Source organism: Engraulis encrasicolus, chromosome 14, assembly GCF_034702125.1.
Source record: "Engraulis encrasicolus isolate BLACKSEA-1 chromosome 14, IST_EnEncr_1.0, whole genome shotgun sequence".
Classification (NCBI taxonomy): domain Eukaryota; kingdom Metazoa; phylum Chordata; class Actinopteri; order Clupeiformes; family Engraulidae; genus Engraulis; species Engraulis encrasicolus.
Window position 1 is genome coordinate 2,764,071 of NC_085870.1, and position 20,000 is coordinate 2,784,070.

At 45.4% G+C, this 20,000-nt stretch overlaps 1 protein-coding gene across 1 annotated transcript in view; it reads left to right on the plus strand.

Moving 5' to 3' along the window:
• ptprt (protein tyrosine phosphatase receptor type T) overlaps positions 1–20,000 on the plus strand; it is a 515,405-nt gene that overhangs the window by 388,325 nt on the left and 107,080 nt on the right. Inside the window, exons 19-20 of the mRNA XM_063214792.1 lie at positions 4,106–4,135; positions 13,216–13,370. Coding sequence (XP_063070862.1) covers positions 4,106–4,135; positions 13,216–13,370 — 185 coding nt within the window. The remainder of the gene's footprint in view (positions 1–4,105; positions 4,136–13,215; positions 13,371–20,000) is intronic.

Consider the following 20,000-nt stretch of genomic DNA (forward strand, 5'->3'; position numbering starts at 1 on the left):
TGGTTCAATATGATACAGTAAGCAAGCATGACAAATGTATTTGGTACAGTATGTAGCCTAGATCAAGCAAGTCATTTCCACGTGTTAACCTTTGAAATGGGTTCTGCCATCTTTGCCTAGAGATAAATAATACAGGCTAATGTAATTCCATTTGGGAAGTGTTACATTTCCTCTCGATTTAGTATGCAGCTCGTAATGAAAAATCCAGATCAGGGTCCAGTGCAGAACAAAAAAATAATAATATACTGCCACGGGAGTGTGAGTAGTTTTTCTTTTCTTTTCTTTTCCTTTTTTTTAGAAACTGTATTAATATTTATGACCATCGGTTGACAGTCATTTTTTTTTTCTCCTCCACGCTCACTTTTCTATATTAATATCATAAGACCAAAGTCAGCATCTCCTTTAGAGGGGCCAGCGGAAATCACTGGAGATGTGCATTTGGCGGTATTGACTGTGCGCGCTGCGCTGGCTGTGGCAGGATTTAGCTGTGTCAGCCTGAGCCCCTGCCTGCCTTCCAAACCCTCTTTTATTTTTTTAAATTTCTTTCTTTCTTTTTTTACGACAGCCTCAAGAGATGTCAGAGACAGTGAGTCTGCACCATATATCTCATTTTTTCCCCCTCATGTGGGGTGAATCGAAGCATGTAGGGAAATGCATTCTCTTTTTCCGTTTTTTTCCCATTATTCTTATTATTAGCCGGTGCTGAGAAATGAACTTTTCGCCCCCGATCTGAGTGATTGTGCTACGACAGACGTGCACAAACTCAGGCCCCAGGGCCACATGCGGCCCACTCAGCCATTTCATGCGGCCTTCAGAGCCTTTCCAAGAAAAAAAATGCAGATTCATATGGTCACTCTTTCTTAAATTGTCCAACTAAAACAAGGGTCTTGTAAACCTAAGATTACTAAAGTGTACATATACAATTAGCAGGAATGGCATAACTGACAATGGTGTAATTATGTTGGCGTACACCATTTCGACATGGACAAGTTGCCTACGACATTCGGCCCTTTGGTCAACTTCCTTAGAAATGCGGCCCCTGGGCCAAAATAATTGCCCACCCCTGTGCTACGGTGTAGATCAGTGTTTCTCAAACTTTTTCAGACCGAGGCCCACTTTGTCCCCCCCAAAACTTATCAGGGAAAACCTGTCATCGGAATTGGCAGTTGATGGATGCTAATTTGACACTGCTAATTTTTATGCAGATCACTTACTTTTTATTCACATTATAAGCCTGTCTTATTGAGTTGAAAACATGAAAATGTTACAAATATAGCTTACTGCTAGCTTATCTTGGCAAAGTAGAAATCCCCTTGCGGACCACCTGAGCTCTGTCACGGACCACTAGTGGTCCCCGGACCACACTTTGCGAACCACTGGTGTAGATGATGGGCTAGCTGACTTGGCTAATTATGGCAAGTAAGTACATACAGGCTCATGTCTTACGACCCTCTACGGAGGTCATAGCTTGTCTGGTTAACACCAGACGATCTCACGGGTCAACTCTTATGTTCCCACAGCCCATTGGTCCCACGGCCCATTGGTCCCACAGCTCAAATGGTCCCACAGCCCAAATGGTCCCAGCTTATTCCTGCTGCTCCATGTTCCCACAGTTTTAAGAAATTATTCAAATATAACCCCTATGCTCTACAACTCCATGTTCCCACATTTCCAAGTAAACTAAGAGAACCAATAGGCCTAAAAATAATGTTAAAAATCTTAGTGATGTGGGACAAATGGGCTGTAGGACCAATGGGCTGTGGGAACATAGACACGCTCCCGATCTCACAAGTGAAATAGTCTGGAGGCTACCTTTGCAATTTCTTGTAGGAAAGGTGTGGTTTACGGTTGACCATGGCTGTATATTGTGGCCATTATGTGTCATTTGGCACATACAATCGTAGCCCATAGCTAATCGTGTCACTTGTATCTATTCAAACAAACTGCAGTCATGGCCTTTCTACAGCCCCTCTGATTGGAGCCCATGATCTGGAACCCTCACTGAGGGCTAGAATGTATGCTGCCTTTCAGATCGGAATGATTGTGCAAAGCAGCATTGGACTTCCCAGGCTAGGTAATAACCACTCTGGGTGCGAAGTTGCTACAGTAACTCTTTAGTAATGATTTTCTCGAGAAACGGGGTGCTGTGTTTTTTGGGGGGGGTTGAAACAACAGCTGAGTTTCTGCATTCAGGCATGTGTGGTATGTCTACTCTGACCAGTTCTAAGGCTTGTTCGCCTGTTTGTCCATTCTCACCAGTAGAACAACTCAAAGTGTTTTCTTATTCGCTTTTGACGTGTTTTGTCAGTATTGACCCAACGTTATTTTTTTTCTTTCTCTGTGTTGTATAAACACCCACAAAACTAGACTACTGCACAGTAGAAGGTGAAGACACAGAGGCACTAAATGTTTTTTTGTTTGTTTGCATCAGCATGTCATGAATCATGGATTCTACCATGTAGGCCTATGAAGTAGCACAAGAGGCAAGCTAGCAGCACATGCCAGAATCACTGACATGAACCGATTATAGGTGAATGCAGGTAAATTGGGCCAATTTGGGCCATTTGTTTATATTAGGGCTGGAGGCGACGCGTCGATTACGTCGGTGCTTCGTTCAAGTAGTCGGACGACTAGTCGTCAGAAAAATAGTCGCTTTCCTCCAGCCCTAGTTTATATGCACCAAAAAAAAAAAAAAAAAAAAAAAAAGTGGCCCAATTTACCTGAATGCACCATATATGTACCTGTGTTTTGAAGCTGTTGAAGACGGAAGGGTTTGGAGTTGTCAGAAGTCTAATGTGAAGGAGTAGACATCCATAATGGCCTTACAGAACTTGGCACTCAAGTCACGGCATCGCTGAAAAGGGTGGAAATAAGTCGATCACATCCAACTAACTGACACTACACACTGTCACAACACACACTGTCACTCCACTTCATGGTCGACCCTCTATAGCTTCTGTACACCAGCCTCCACAGCCTGATGTGCTTCTCACGATAGACAATAGCAGGGCCAATGAAAGGGCTTTGCTGTTATGGCCAATCTTTTCTTTCTTTGCTATGTCTGTCCATCTTTATTTTTTTCTTTCTTTGCTCTCTCGCTCTAGAAGTGCCTGCTGCATGCCATTTGTGAATGTTGCTTTGAGAAAAAAAAGAAATAAAAACATGGAACCCTTTCAACTAAAAGAAGAAAAGAAAGAGAGACATTGAAAAAAACTAGAAAGTGGAAAAATAAAACCCGAAGTGCTTGGTTTTAACAAAAGCAGAATGGCTGAACAGTATGTTGGGCTATGCCGTCAACCCCATCCCTCCTTTTCTTTCTCATCCATTCCTCTCTTCCTCTCTCACATCTTCCATCCACCCATCCATCCATCCATCCATCCATCCATCCATACACTCCCAGCAGAAGTGAATGTCTCTCTCTCTCTCTCTCTCTCTCTCTCTCTCTCTCTCTCTCTCTCTCTCTCTCTCTCTCTCTCTCTCTCTCTCTCTCTTTCTCCACCCGTCTACACATCAGCATCCCGCTCCCCACTGAACACCTGTATTGCTCTCTTTTTTATTCCTCCCTTCATTTGGAAGCCAGCTGTGCCTTGTTTTGCTTTGTGTGTGCAATGTGTTTACTTTGTTCTTAATCCATCTTCATTTGTTTATGCATTTGTGTTTGTTTTGGTTGTTTTTGTTTACTTGCTTGTGCTGGGAAACGCAAAAAAAAAAACTTCAGGGGGCAGAGTGGACTGTTGGGGGGGACAAACATGGTCCTCTCAACTGCACATCAGGGAGTTTGAAAAACTCATGTACTCCCCTTCTCTCTCTCTCTCTCTCTCTCTCTCTCTCTCTCTCTCTCTCTCTCTCTCTCTCTCTCTCTCTCTCTCTCTCTCTCTCTCTCTCTCTCTCTCTCTCTCTCTCTCTGTACGCTTTATCTATCTGTCTATCTCACCTTCTCTCCACCTGTCTACCCTCCTCTACCTGTATATTTGCTTCTCTCTGCGTCAGCTCTGCCTCTCTGTTACAAGTTGGGGGGATGAGATAACTAATCCAATCCATGTGTCTGTCCTTTTTCTGGGTGCTCAATGTGTCCCAACTGGCTTACCGTACCTTCATGCTTCAGAAGAAATGCCTATTCCTACTCTTACTACCTGTAAGTAGAATTGCAGTAAGGCCTTTTTTCTTTTACGTAACGTTATGAAAACCTTACATTATATTTTTCTGTTGTTATACCATAATATTTTGTTCAACTAATCCTTTGGTGTTTCAAACCCTTGAGCGTTTTGAGAGTTTTGCCCCAAAAGTAGCGAGGCTCTATGATCTAACAGTGGCGTTGTGGACAGGAATAGCGCTTCGCTCGCCACTGTTGCCACAAAGAGTAATGCACACCCGGTCGAACAGACAGACACTCTAGTTCTACTTTTTAGTAGTCCAGTCCACACACTTTTATGCAGTTCAGTCTGCAGTCTGACTTGCTGCAGTCATCCAAAAAAAACCTCCCAAAGCCCCCAACAAACAAGCAATGTGAAGTCCCATGAAGCTCTATAGTGGAGGTTTCGAGTGGCCTGCTTACCGGTCGAATAATAATGTCATGGTGGACAAAGCATCTCAGCACCTACAAAAAGAACACTGTTGCTCTGTGTTTACACCAGCCACCCTGCTCTGGGCTCCGTTTCTCGATTCTTGTCATTGCTAACCGTCTTAAGACCGTCTTAAGACCGTCTTACCGTTCCCTTGGATTTAGTGGTGAGCGTCGCTGTCGAGAGAGAGTTGAGTCACTCTTACGAAGGACGTTGCTAGCGTCGTTAGCAAAGACGCTTTCGAGATACGGACCCCTGCTCCGCTCTGCGCAGCCGAGTCCCTCTGATGCCCTCAGTACAGGGGGGGGGCTCCATTTTGCAACCATCTCTGGATTCACATCCAGTCATTCTCTCTCTCTCTCTCTCTCTCTCTCTCTCTCTCTCTCTCTCTCTCTCTGTAACCATTCACCCTCTACCAAGTCCACACTTATGTTAAAGCAAACTGAAACTCTCTCTCTCTCTCTCTCTCTCTCTCTCTCTCTCTCTCTCTCTCTCTCACACTCTCTCTCTCTCTCTCGCTCTCTCTCTCCCCATCTCTCTCTCCCTCTCTCTCTCTTTCTCTCTCTCTCTCTCTCTCGCTCTCTCTCTGCTTCTTTTTCTCTTCCACCCATTGTTTTGGGGTTAGTTTCAGTTTAAGTGGCTCATTTGTTTTCATTTATAACCATTACAGCCTCACTGCTCATTACGGAGAGAGGGAAAGAGGAAACCGAGTAGCATACAGTACATGCAGAAGGGAAAACACGCTGGGGGAACTTCCTGATGGATGTGTTGTATTAAATCTCTATTTGAATCACTGATTCTGCAAAATTACTCTACAATTAATGACATAATGAAGTATAGTACTGTATTGTCACGTGTGGGAGAAAAAAGGGAAATCGAGCGCCAGAACTCTGCTGCCATTCTTATCAGCTACAGCACTTGACTCGTGATGATTAGACTGGCATGCTGATGTTAGCAGTGCTTTATCACAAATAACTTTATTGTAATTAATCCATTAGGATGTAAGTCTTGTTTTCAAGTCAAGTAGCAGCAGCACCTGAGGCATTGTGTGCCCAATGAACAGAGTAAAAGATTTAAATCTCTATTATAGTGCTAATACCCTAATGTAGCCTGTAAGTATAAGCTAACTTGTAACATATTGAAAATAACATCTTCGCACAATCTTTTTTTAAAATACAAAACCATGATGTGTAAAACTGTCACATCAAAAGCCTCATATTCATCATTGAAGTAAGCCCCCAACGTTAAGCTCAAGCTGTCTGCATCCATCATGACTAGATAACGGACAGCTTTCAATAGTATTGATGAAAGCGCCTACTGTAGTCTGCCATCAACGTGCTCGTCACTCAGGTGTCAGGTTGGCTAAGCCAGTGCTAGCCCGGCTAGAATTGGCAGGGCAGCCCAGACCAAAACATCATGCTGGTCGCATTTCACAGGGGATCAAATACATTTAATTTGCCAGCAGACTGACGGTCCTGAGCGAAAAGAAAAAGAAAAAGGGGAAAAAAACAAGAGAAAATCAACAACAAAACCTCTGGCTTTCAGCTGTTTATTTCGCATGATAAAAGGTTTAAAAGGTCTCCATCTCTCTGGCCAGCCACCTGTATGTTTTTTTCTTCTTTCTCTTTGTTTTGTTTGTTTTTGTTTTTTTTTCTCCTCTTATTCCTGGAAGCTGCTGTTGAAATATTGATGAGCGAGCGAGTCAGCCCGGTCGGGTGTGCCAGAGGGCTGTGGGCTGCTGCTGCTGCCTGTAGTGATCTCTCTAGCGCCTGTCATCTTAGTCTGGGTGAGATGCCTGCAAGACAGGGAGGCAGGCAGGGGAAGAGGCAAAAGGGTCAGCTGTCCAGGGTTCAAAAAGTGGAGAAGTCGCGCTCACACTATCGCCTAAATAGGCTACTTAACAATTCTTAACTGGGTGCTGAATCCCACAAAATCTTGAATGAATAAATGAAGCGAAGGACAGCACTCTTCAGATTTCTTCTTTGTTTATTCGCCCACGAACGTTTCGGGCAGAGCCCTTTTTCAGCGTGTAATGGCGTCTGCACCCGTAGGTGGTAGGTGTGACCTTCGCTTCATTTATGCAGCTGTCCAGGGCACATAAAGACGGGAGGCGCATAATTGGGTCCTCATTACAGACAGGGAAGCAGGCAGACAGGAGAGAGGCAAAAGGGGTCTGTAGTCTAGGGCCCATGGAGACGGGAGGGAGGCCCATAATTTGGGTCCTCATTACATTGAACTGTACATATTGGATGCGAAGGAGGCCATCAGATGGCTTTGTCCTAGGGCCCAAGCAAAGCTATCACCGGCCCTGTCTACAGGCTACTGCCAGTCACACAGCAGCATTCTCCACTCATGTGTTGAGCAAATCCACAGAATCCCACCAGAGGATACAGTTTGCTGTATACAGAGGATATAGAGCAGTGTTTCTCAACAGGGGTGCAGCGGGCCTCCCTCAAGGGTGCCGCGGAAACGTGGCTGATAAATAAATTATGTAATATAATACATATTTGTCTAAATTGATAAGTGAATGCTAGTCAGTGGAATCTTTCATCTGCCATTTACGCACAATAAAGTAGATATAGGTCGCTCTTTTCAGCTGCAACTTTGAACGTAGGTTGGGTGACGTCTCCAAATGTGTTCCTTTTCTAAGCTTGTGTGGTATCAGATGCGATGCCATGTTACGGCTTGTTGGTTTGGGGGGCCTTGAAATGTTTCAGGAATTGAAAGGCCTAAAAAAAGGTTGAGAAACACTGATATGGAGCCCCAGCAAGGTGCTTCTCTTCCAATTGGACCCCTTGGAGACATGATGCCTAACACACATATCTTCTCCTACCCCCCGCCACATACAGTATGCACACAGTCAGTGGCGGAACAATTGCACCCAGGACCCCAGGGCAAAACACTGATAGGGCCCCCCATATGGTTGGCCAAAGTCATAGTGGGGCCCCCAACACCAATACGGGAGTGCCTTGGGCCCAGGGGCAAATGCCCTGCTTGCTTCCCCTATAGCTCCGCCCCTGCACACAGTCAAACACATATGAACACAAACACACAGTAACTCCAGCAAGACAAAAACAAATATGCAGGAGGCCTATAGAATGTGCACAGAGCTACATACTGTGGCGTACAAATACAAACACACATGAAAAGCACGAGCACAAGGCACACAATTACACAGACACACACAGGCACGCACCCTAATTCAGAATCACAATTACACAGACACACGCAGACACACACCCTAATTCAGAATCACAATCACGCAGACACACACAGGCACGCACCCTGATTCTGATTCAGAATGAGGTTACAGTTTCCTGGTGATAAGCTTTCCCCCGCTTGTTGTGCATCTCTCTTCGTACCCTTCGCTGATGAAGTGTTTGCATGCATGCTACCCAGGGTGCTTTGCAGAGCCCACACAGCCCAGACGGCCTCCATGCATGCCTGCTGCCCAATGTAGACCTCCATGCTACCTGCTGCCTGACCGCCTGTGCTGGGTGTCTCCGTTCACCAGGCTGCTTGGCTTGTGTTTTTTCTAGAGATGCACCGGATCCAAGATCCGGTTCCGGATCCGGCAGGATAATAGGGTTTTTCACAGGATCCGGATCCGGTTCGAGGATCCAGGATCCGGTAGCCGAAGCTTTTCAGTCAAAATAGTTTGAGCCAACGTGACAAAAAGGGCCCACGTGTGTGAGTAGGCTATGTGCTTCAACCCTTTCGTAGGATCCGGTATCCGGTTCCGGATCCGGCAGGATCTTAAGCAGTGGATCCGGTATCCGGCAGGATCCTAAAAATCAGGATCCGGTGCATCTCTAGTTTTTTCATCCACTTCAGCGTCCCCCTGAGTTTCGCTCCTTTGACACCCCCAAGCTTGGCTCCCTTAGAATCAGCTATGATTCAGACTATTTATACGATTGTACACTGAAGTGGGTAAAGTTGTCATATGTTTGCCGTTGATGTATTTTATTTATTTTGTATGTATTTATTTGCGGATGTATTTACAGTATTTCTCCTCGGATTGAGACTCTCTCTCTCTCTCTCTCTCTCTCTCTCTCTCTCTCTCTCTCTCTCTCTCTCTCTCTCTCTCTCTCTTTCATATCTCATGTCTTCTTTAATGTGCTTATGGTGCATATCCAGTGAGTGGAGGGAGAGTCATTATAGCCAGGACATCAAGTGTTGTGCAATTAGCAAAGTTGGGCGCCATAAAACGAGAGGACGTGCCCAGCGCCAGCGCTCCTGTTCAGCGTAACCTTACTTTTAATGAAGTGCTTCTTTGACATTCATTAAATAAGGCTTACCTCTAGTTCATTGCTACTTACAATATGCAAGGAATTTGTCATTTAAAATGAGATGATTATGCGAACAGTCCGTGCGGCCAGCCAGAGAAGCCGGGTGAAGGCTTTTGGTAATGAGGACTTCTTTTTTTTTCTTTTTCTTTCTTTCTATTTTTTTTTTGGTGACCTTTTGCCACGCCTGTGAAAACAGTGGTGGAGCGAGAAGAGAGGAGAGGTGTGTGTGTTGATAATAAGGGACATCCCTGTGGTGTTTTTTCCTAATCTTTCTGGGTTGCTTGATACAGGTACCTCCATATACCCAGGGGGAGAGACCCGGCTTTAAAGCGATAATGTCACATTTTTGGAAATGAGCTTATTTTACACCTCCCCTTGAGTTAATTAATAGGGTTTTGCCATTCTCCTCTACTTTCAACTGTTCTCTGCGTATGGCAGTGCAAATTTTACCTCCAAGCTAGCAGTTAGCATTGAGTCCTATGAGACCGGTTAGCCGCCAGGCCAACGAGTATGTACTGTACATCCCACTAGCTAGCGGTGCGTTAAAAATATCGGTATCGGGATACGGTATCGTGGCCCTTTTCACGATGATACACGTATCATTCAAAACGACGGCATCAGGATATGGCATCGCGCGCGGGCCTCTTCAATACTGAGTTATGGTTTGTTTGTTCGGTTGCCATGGTAAGCCATGGCTGTTAAGTCAATTTGGGGAAACAAAGATAGGCCAATATCCAGGGCCGGATTCAGATGGCCTGGGGCCCCTAGGCTACAGGTTGCTGTGGGGCCCCCCAAAAGGCAAATTTCGAGACAGAGATGCTAGTAACACCCAGAGTGCTCTTACAGTGGTCCACCCTTCCCATTTATTTCATTCTGTTCTCTCTCTATTTCAATCTGTCTAATTCGCATGCACCACACTTTTTGTGAATTAATCTGTCGCAGTAGCAAGCGCCTAGTTCTTGTTCCTCACTTCTTCTGTAATCTTAAGTTTCTTTTTAACTCAGCTGTCTCCATTCAACTCGAGGTTTCTTCATTTATCTTAGTTCTTTCCTCTCGCTATGGGCCAACATGTACTCTCTCACTCTCTCCTGCCGTGTGCTGTCATTCTGAGAAAAGAAAAGAAAAGAAAAGTGTTCGGTTCTCACAAGAAGCACAAAGGAGTGGATAAGAAGACTGTAATCTGGAAGTTCTTAAACTGAGAAAACTTTTCTGAGGGTCCTTTGAGGGAAAGTGTTTACCAGAATTGATGGAATGGAATGAGGATGGGAAAAAAAGGAACAAGTTGACAAGTGGCAAACAATTGGGGCCACTCACACAAGAGGCACAAGAAAACAGACACTTTAAAGGACCAACATGGCTCAGATATCACTCAAATATGACAGTGTCAGATATGATCTTAATCACTACTACACTGCTACTGTACTACAGTACAGTTAGTACTAGTATATAGATGCCAGCACAATTGTGTTAGCGATGTCATCATTTTGTAACAAAGGCATTTTATTCCAATGCCACTCTATTTTATGTGAGATGACAAGAAAGCAGATTATGATCATTTCTGAAGATCAGAATTACAGTAAGGTGATTTTATTTTAACAGCTACATGTATGTATTTATATTGACTAAACACAAAATGTTCATGTTCATTTTCTTTATTAAAACACAGTGGAAGGCCTTGAAGACTTGAAGATCTAAGTATACATTTATGAAACTATATCATACTACCTGAAGGTTACTAGCTGGCTGAAATAGATAGAGTGACTGAGTGTCTGTTCTTTCTGAGTTCTAGAGTGTGCATTTAAGTCACAATGTTCCATTAGCCCTTTAATGGGTCATGAGATAGATATCTTAAGTGACCATAGTTTAATATCTCCCTGGGTAGCCGTAGCCCACCTTTTAATTCAGTGCCAGACTAATGAGACTGGCGCTGACTCACACCTTTAAAGCACTACTGGCGCCTTAAAAAGTAAAAAAAAAACCTCAGCTATTAAATCGTAACGGCCATAGCTCTACAACAACCATATTTAAAGCTGACCCATCATTCAGTTATGAGCTCCATGGGCTCTATTGGAGGGCACCGCCAAAGTGCACTAAAGGGCAGGGAACTGGAGACGTCTGTGGAGTAAGAAATACAGTATAAGGAGACCGGGTGCTGGACAAATTGCCCAGAGGAAACGCAGAGACGCATAGAGACACTTTTACAATGCCAAGATGGAGTACGTCTGGCAGTGCTCGGCCTTCTCTCCTGTTCAGCTGCCAAGAGCCAATCATCTTCCCCCTATCGTACTAATGCCCCTCCAATTATGTGGCAGGATCTTGCCTTGCTGTTGCACATTTAGAGTGCGTTACAATATGCGACCTTGCCTCCTCCACTTGTGCTTGTCTCCTTGTACCAGGAAGTAATATGTCATGATGACATCACTGACAACAGCATTATACAGGTATTTCAATATCTTGGAAAAGCTCAATTGTAAACTCTTTTTCTCATTTGAAATTGGGATGGTGAATGAAAAACAGTCCCTCAAAAGTTGTTGTGGCTAGGCTGACAGCTGGGAAACTTTATCTTTTTCTCTACGGAGGAGAGGCCAGGAGGCGGGACGAGGAGACAAGCACAAGTGGAGGAGGCAAGGTCGCATATTGTAACGCACTCTTAGAGTGCAGTACTCTGGACGGATGTCCACAGTAGTTCAAAAGTGACCTAGAATGATGAATACCGCTTTGATTTGATGCAAACCGGCCATTTCCAGCCATTGTAATTCAGGTGTAATTTCAGCCAAGCATTTTTATGTGCTTCAGTTATCAAAGACTGCATACACGTACTGTACTGTATGTACTGTCATTTACTCATGTAGGAAGGGCAGGGACATAATTAACCTGAAATTGCTGCTCGAAAAGTGTTGGCAGGCATCCAGTTGCAGAAACATGTATAGAAAAAAGCCTTGACATTGTTGATGAGTTTTTATTCAGCATCTGGAAAGCCCCGAGCTGGAAGGTGAGCTCGCTTCTATTGCTGTGTGACTGATTCAGCCAGCAGTGGTAAATTCACAGGTGTTTTTGTTTTGCTTGACTGTTTTTTGCCTGTGTCGTGTGACTTGATTTGCTTTGTCCCACATGGCAAGTAAAGAAAATGATTAGGAAACTGGAAAGCCGAACCGCTTCCCCCCTCTCACATTGTGCCACATTGCTATACCTATATTATATTATATTATATTATATTATATTATATTATATTATATTATATTATATTATATTATATTATATTATATTATATTATATTATATTATATTATATTATATTATGTCCCCCTTTGTACGATGCAACCACCTGTCAAAATGCTGCCCGTCCACAACCGGATGCTTTTAAAGGCAATGTTTGACCACATCTCTCAGATCTGGGGTCAGTCTGGTCATTGCTGCATAAATAATATGAAACATATTTTGTTTGCTCATCTGTGTCATCTGGGAACAGAATTCCAAAAGCCTAGAATCCCCCAAAATCATATGATTTCAATCCTTAAATCCATCCAAAAAAAAAATCCCCCAGAATCGCATTATTGTAACAAATTCATCCAGAATCTGGAACAATGCATACGATTGGCTCATATCAGTCTGTCAGTGTTCTCACCCACTCATCATGTGTTAGTACTGTATTCTCAGGTGTTGTGTGTGTGTGTGTTTGTGCATGCTGTGGCTGATGACCTTCATTTCGTGACTAATATGCCGAATTCAGGTAAATTGGGCAACTCTTTTGCATTGAAGTGAATGGCCCAAATTTACCTGAATTCACCCCTACTATACATGGGTGAAGAAAGGAAGGAAGGAAGGGCTAAGAGGTGGTGGTATACTCATGAACGGCCATCCGGGTACTTTGCTCTTAAATTTGCGTTACGCCCCTTTATGGGTGAAAACAAACCGAATGTCTCATTGACTTACATGCTACATCGGCTAGCCTAAATTAACACATTCCATGCTTCAGCCACGGCTGTTTGGCTATATTATTTGAACAGCCGGCAACACAACACGTTTTCGGCATGTTGCGCGTGAACAACGCTAGTCACAGGTCCGTATCTTCCGCTTATTAAACCCCAAAATCACCAATAGACTTGCATGGGTTGTTTTCCCCCACAAATGGGCGTAACGCACATGGAAAACGTCACGCCGTTCATAAGTATGGGGAGGTTGGAGTAATCTCTCTACCCTACCTGTACCTGCCCCCCGCTCTTGTGTCCTATCCTATACCTTCCGATATCTCCCCTACCGTGTTTGGTATCTGGGTGTCAACCTCCGTCTCCTCTGCTCTGTTCTCCTCTGTGGCTCTGTTCTCTGTGGCTCTGACTGTGATGTGGTGTGGTGCGCGTCGTGAAGGAAACTGGCTAAGAAGCAGAAGGAGACGGCCAGCAGCAGTACGCAGCAGAGGGAGATGGGCCCGGTGGGCACGGCCGATAAGAGCACCGCCAAGGTCAGCACCCTGCACAAGGACGACCCCTTCTCCACCAGCAACCAGGACCTCAACGGCTTCTGTGAGTAGCCAAAGCCCAAAGTGGCTACCTGTGTCTGTGTCTGTTTCTATGTGCGTGTGTGTCTCTGTGTGTGTCTGTCTGTGTCTGTTTCTGTTTCTGTGTGTGTGTGTGTCTGTCTATGTCTATTTCCGTTGCAAGAGTTTGTCTAGTTTGCTAGGCTATGTGTCCCCCTTTGTCTGTTATAAATCTTCTGAGCGAAGTTGATGAGCCAATGATTGTTTTCCATTTTCTCCTTATCCCAAACTTCGTCTCATACACACTCCTAGTGTTGAGGAAACTTCTGCTGGTAATTGGTCTAAGGGCTGTTGTTAGCGCCTCCCTCTTAGTGGTACTCAGTGTAAAGGTTACTCTTCATAAGGCTTCAGACAGACATCTGAGCATCAAATACCACACACACACACACACACACACACACACACACACACACACACACACACACACACACACACACACACACACACACACACACACACACACCGCTCCCCCCGAGTGCATTTCTCCCAGCAGGAGGGCCGCAGTGATCTGGATCTAATGATGGGACTGCCTGTTAAATAGCCTTCCCATCATGCACGGCGTCAGCCGGGAGTACTCGGAGGTCGAGGCGCTCTGTGTATGTGCTTGTGTGTGTGTGTGTGTGTGTGTGTGTGTGTGTGTGTGTGTGTGTGTGTGTGTGTGTGTGCGCGCGCGCGTGTGTGTGTGTGTGTGTGTGTGTGTGTGTGTGTGTGTGTGTGTGTGTGTGTGTGTGTGTGTGTGTGTGTGTGTGCTAGTTTGTGTGTGTGTGTGTGTGTGCTAGTGTGTGTGTGTGTGTGTGTGTGTGTGTGTGTGTGTGTGTGTGTGTGTGTGTGTGTGTGTGTGTGTGTGTGTGTGTGTGTGTGTGTGTCCATCGGTGCGTATGTACATGTATGCACGTATCATGTACCGCGAGTGTGTGTGTGTGCGCGCGCGCGTGTGTGTGTGTGCGCGTGCGTGTGTGCGTACTGTAAGTGTGTGTGTTGACGGTCAAGGCGCTCTGACATGCTGGATCGCAGGGTGATGGAGGGTGAGATAAGAGCTGGCCAATTGCTTTTGCTAACGGCGACTATTAGGCCAGTCAGTCATCAGCCAGGCAGGGAGAGACCTGAGCACTCCTCACACACACACACACACACACAAACACACACATACACACACACACACACACACCGCTACTAAAAGGGAGCAGGCGAAGAGTTCACTGAGCTGATATGATGTGTTGGCTTTAAGACCTGGCTCTCCTCTACAGCCTTTTCACTTTTTATTAGAGATGCACAGGATCCAAGATCCGGTTCCGGATCCGGCAGGATAATAGGGTTTTTCACAGGATCCGGATCCGGCAGGATCATAAGTAGTGGATTCGGTATCCGCCAGTTACCTAAAAATCAGGATCTGGTGCATCTCTAGCCTAGGTTTTTCAGTCAGTCTTTCACAAACCCAATTGCTGCATGGAGTGAAAGAACTTTGGAAGCGACCAGTGCAGGCAGTGTGGCAGTAAGCCAATGAGTCTAAAAAATAGTTTGAGCCAACGTAATAAAAAGGGCCCACGTGTGCGAGTAGGCCATATGTTTCAACCCTTTCGTAGGATCTGGTATCCGATTCCAGATTCAGCAGGATCTTAAGCAGTGGATCCGGTATCCGGCAGGATCCTAAAAATCAGGATCCGGTGCATCTCTACTTTTTAACAGCAGGCCAGGCAAGCGGGGTGGGTAGTACGCCAGCTCTCTCTCTCTCTCTCTCTCTCTCTCTCTCTCCCTCTCTCTCTCACACTCTCTCATTCAGCCTTTCGTTTTTACGCCTCATCTAACACCTGCACTAATGTTGACGCCTCTGAATGAAAAGCTCCACGTACTCGTGTAAGTGCTTATTCTGCACTGCCCGCCTTTTAGCTCACACAGACATTTTTTTTTTTTTTGCAGTTGATAATTCAACTCTCATAAGAGTTTACTGTAATGTGACACTCACACAGTGTTGTACACACTCTTTCAAGTGTTGTGTGTTAACACTACAAAATCTCTTGTGTGCTACATCACATCACAGCATGTGGTCAGTTCAGGGGGTGTATGGTAAATGGTGGTGTGAGCCATTTCACTGCTGTCAATGCTAACACAGACAGGACCACCCGGAGAGATAAGGCGAGCGGCCATTTTGCACCAGCTGACTGACGCCATGTGGAGGGTAGTGTAGTGGGTGAGGCGCGAAACTGAACACGCTAGCAACAGTTGTGGAGGAGTGGACTGTGGGCTGTGGGCTGTGTCATATTGTGTGTACTGTAGAGAAAACACAAAGGAATCTATACTAAGGGCCTTTTTGTAGACCGCAAAGGAATGGATGCTCATTACACGAGTGATGTATCATAATGAATAGCAAGACCCTGCACAGAATAGAGAACTGGGTGATATTAGCCAGGCCGTGCCCTCCTAGTGACACAACACCTTCAGCGTTGCTACTAGTCAGGTCAAGAGCCCTTCAAGTTCTTTCTGAGCTCGCGAAAAATTGGGAACTCCACCCACTTTGTTGGAAAACAGTCAACCAGTGGCAAACCTAGGTCAACCATGCCATTTGGGAAATGTTAATTGTTATGATCTTGGTCAGACCAAGTCTTGAAGAGATTTGAAAGTCAATGATAATCAGGCTATGGTGATATGGCTGTGTCCATTGAGACAAATAGAATATATACACTGTCAAGTAGGTTTTTATTGTCAATTTCTTTACATGCACTGGTCATACAAAGAATTTGAAATTACATTTCTTGCTTTCCCATACAGACATAGACTAATTAAGGTAAGGACATAGACAGTATAGACATAGACAGTACTTATACATGGACTTAAGGCAGTATGGACATAGACAGTGCTCATACAGACATTTAAAGTGCAAGACTGGACAACAGAAGACTTGTAGAGGACATACATTAAGAGGTATTTGTTGTGTTTTTGTGCTTTTCCTAAAAAAAGTCCTTTATAGCGTTCTGACATGGTAATAGTAGCATTTTGAAGAAAATAAATATAAAAAGGTCTGTCAAGTACACCAGCAGCAGTGTGTGTGTGTGTGTGTGTGTGTGTGTGTGTGTGTGTGTGTGTGTGTGTGTGTGTGTGTGTGTGTGTGTGTGTGTGTGTGTGTGTGTGTGTGTGTGTATGTGTTTAGTGCAGGTAGAAGGTGCGGTGTGCGTCTTGTGTGTGTGTTCGTGTGTCTGTGTGTGTGTGTGTGTGTGTGTGTGTGTGTGTGTGTGTGTGTGTGTGTGTGTGTGTGTGTGTGTGTGTCAGTGTGTGTATGTTTGGGTTTAGTGCAGAAAGTGCAGTGTGCTTGTGTGTGTGTGTGTGTGTGTGTGTGTGTGTGTGTGTGTGTGTGTGTGTGTGTGTGTGTGTGTGTGTGTGTGTGTGTGTGTGTGTGTGTGTGTGTGTGTGTGTGTGTGCATGTTTTGAGTTAGTGCAGGTTGAAAGTTCAGTCACAAGTATAGTAGTGCAGGTGGAATGTTCAGTCGCAGATATGGTGGTGGGGGATGGGGGGGGTTGTCAGTGGCCTTGCTGGCTAGAGGCTGACAGTGGGGGGGGGGGGGGTTTGTCAGTGGCCTTGCTGGCTAGAGGCTGACAGTGGAGGGAGAGTGGGTTGAGTGTTCAGCATCTTGATCGCTTGGTGCATTGTGCTGCTCGCCAGCCGGGTGGTACGGGAACGGAGGCGCCTGTACCTCTTTCCAGAGGGCAGGAGGCTGAACAGTTTGTGTGCAGGGTGGCTTGTGTCTTTGATGATCATCAGTGCTTTCCGGGTGAGGCGTGTGGTGTAAATGTCCTGTAGGGAGGGGAGTGGTACTCCAATGATCTTCTTCGCTGTGTTCACAACACGCTGGAGTGTCTTCCTGTTTTTCTCCGTGCAGCTTCCTCCCCACACTGTGATGCAGTTGGACACGACGCTCTCTATGGTTCCTCTGTAGAATGTTGTCATGATGGAGGGTGTAGCACTTGCCTTCTTTAGTTTGCGCAGGAAGTAGAGACGCTGATGGGCCTTCTTCGCCAGTGATGTAGTGTTGGTGGTCCAAGAGAGGTCGTCGCTGATGTGCACTCCAAGGAACTTGGTGCTGCTCACTCTCTCCACAGCATCGCCGTCGATGGTCAGTGGTGGCAGTTGTTTTTGGACCCTTTGGAAGTTGACAACAATCTCCTTGGTCTTGTTGACATTCAGCAGGAGGTTGTTGTCAATGGGCTGTGTCATATTGTGTGTAGAGAAAACGCAAAGGAATCTATACTAGGGGCCTTTTTGTACACGGCAAAGGAATGGAGGCTCATTACACGAGTGTGGTACAGTAAAGAATAGCAAGACCCTGCACAGAATAGAGAACTCTGATATTAGCCAGGCCGTGCCCTCCTAGTGACACAACACCTTCAGCGTTGCTACTAGTCAAGTCAAGAGCCCTGCAAGTACTTTCTGAGCTCCCGAAAAATTGGGAACTCTACCCACTTTGTCGGAAACCGATCAACCAGTGGCAAACCTACAGTAGGTCAACCATGCCATTTGGGAAATGTTAATTGTTATGATCTTGGTCAGACCATGTCTCGAAGAGATTTGAAAGTCGATGATAATCAGGCTATGGTGATATGGCTGTGTCCATTGAGATAAATAGAATATATACACTGTCAATGGGCTGTGTCATATTGTGTGTAGAGAAAACGCAAAGGAATCTATACTAGGGGCCTTTTTGTACACGGCAAAGGAATGGGGGCTCATTACACGAGTGATGTATCATAATGAATAGCAAGACCCTGCACAGAATAGAGAACTGGGTGATATGGCCAATAGGTCGTGCGTGTGGAAAAAAAAAGAGTAAATAGCAGTGTTGCCTCTGGTCCCTTTTTTTTACTCCTTTGATGGCCCAAAAGGTATTCAAGATTCAAGATTTCAGATCCAAGAGCTTTTATACGTTGTCACTGACAAATATTTGACAACAAAATTGCGTTTGGAATACACCTACTCCGGGCCGCAGCTTCTAGCGCGCCGCCATTTTCACATACTAACATATATCGATTATTATCACAATGATCACAAAACTTGAAAACTTGAAATATGTTTTAATTGGCTGGATTTGACGGAAGCGCATGGCAACTGTCAAGGAAGTCCAGCAGCCTCTCTAATGACACCGCCACCCCATCCCCCCCCCCCACCCCCTACCCCCCCAGCCCCCCACCCCCTACCCCCCCAGCCCCCCACCTCCCCTTTTTATGTGTTTTGTCCAGCACTGAAAAGATTGGCTTCTTGTCATATTTCTTCTCACAAATTTTTTTTTTTGTGTTATGTGCACATACAGGGTTCACATACCACACATTTCACCCTTAAAAAAGCAAATAAAAGAGGCTTATAATCTTATACACCTACACTGGTGCATGGCTGCGCAGTGCACGTGAGAGAGATTAATTTTCCTCTATTCATACACTAGCACCTTGAAGTGGGGCCAGTTTGACATTCAAAAAGGAAACCCGTCGGAATATGCCCATAAGACCATGCCTGCTGTGATGTTCATCATTACGGACTGACGCTTTAATTGTGGGTTGAATGCAAACATCAATAACGGAGCTGCTGCCATTGAAAAGCCGCGCGTGGAGGAATAGGAGTCGCAAGCAATTACACGCGCCCTCATCACAGTGACAACAGCGTGCGGTGGCTGTCTTAAATTATGCCCCTCAAAGAACTCAACGCAGCAGAACACTTCTAGCTGCGGCACCGTTTAGTACATTAGAGAGAGACAGAGCGAGAGAGCGAGAGGGAGAGAGAAGGAGAGAGAGAGAGAGAGAGAGAGAGAGAGAGAGAGAGAACGACAGAAAGACAGAGACAGAGAGAGAGAGTGAGAGAGAGAGGGAGAGAGAGAGAGAGAGAGAGAGAGAGAGAATGACAGAGAGACAGAGAGACAGAGAGAGAGAGAGATAGCGGGAGAGATAGTGGGAGAGAGATAGAGATAGAGAGAGAGAACGACAGAAAGACAGAGAGAGAGAGAGAGAGAGAGAGAGAGAGAGAGAGAGAGAGAGAGAGATACAGAGACAGAGAGTGAAGAGAGAATGGTGAAGAGAGAGTCTGAGAGAGAGAGAGGGGGCGGGGGGGGGGGGGGGGTTTGGGTGGGTGGTGGGAGAGAATAAGCGAAAGGAAATAAGTTCTCTTCTGGATCGGATGAGGGGAAAAAAAAAAAACTAATGAGGGCCTCCCACAAAATCTGCTTGCGCTGCATCTGAACCGATCGGAACAGAACAGAACAGAACCGCCAGCTTCTTACAATTACAAGCTTGCATTTGGCTTTGGTTTTTTTTCCCCCGCACCATATTTCTATTATAATCATTCTCTTATAATGTACTGTACATCTACCTGCCATGCCTAGAAAAGCACTGCTGAGAAAGGAATCTGTGCACACAGAGTCAGGACTTAGAATCAGCAGCAGCATGTAAAGCTGCATTTGCAGAGCATAGCTGACGTGCGGTTGACAGAGAAAGACAGAGAGAGAGAGAGAGAGAGAGAGAGAGAGAGAGAGAGAGAGAGAGAGAGAGAGAGAGAGAGAGAGAGAGAAGGGGAGACAGGAATAGAAAGCAACACAGAAAGAGAAATGTTTGTGCTAAATAGTGGAGTTGTGCCATTGTGTGT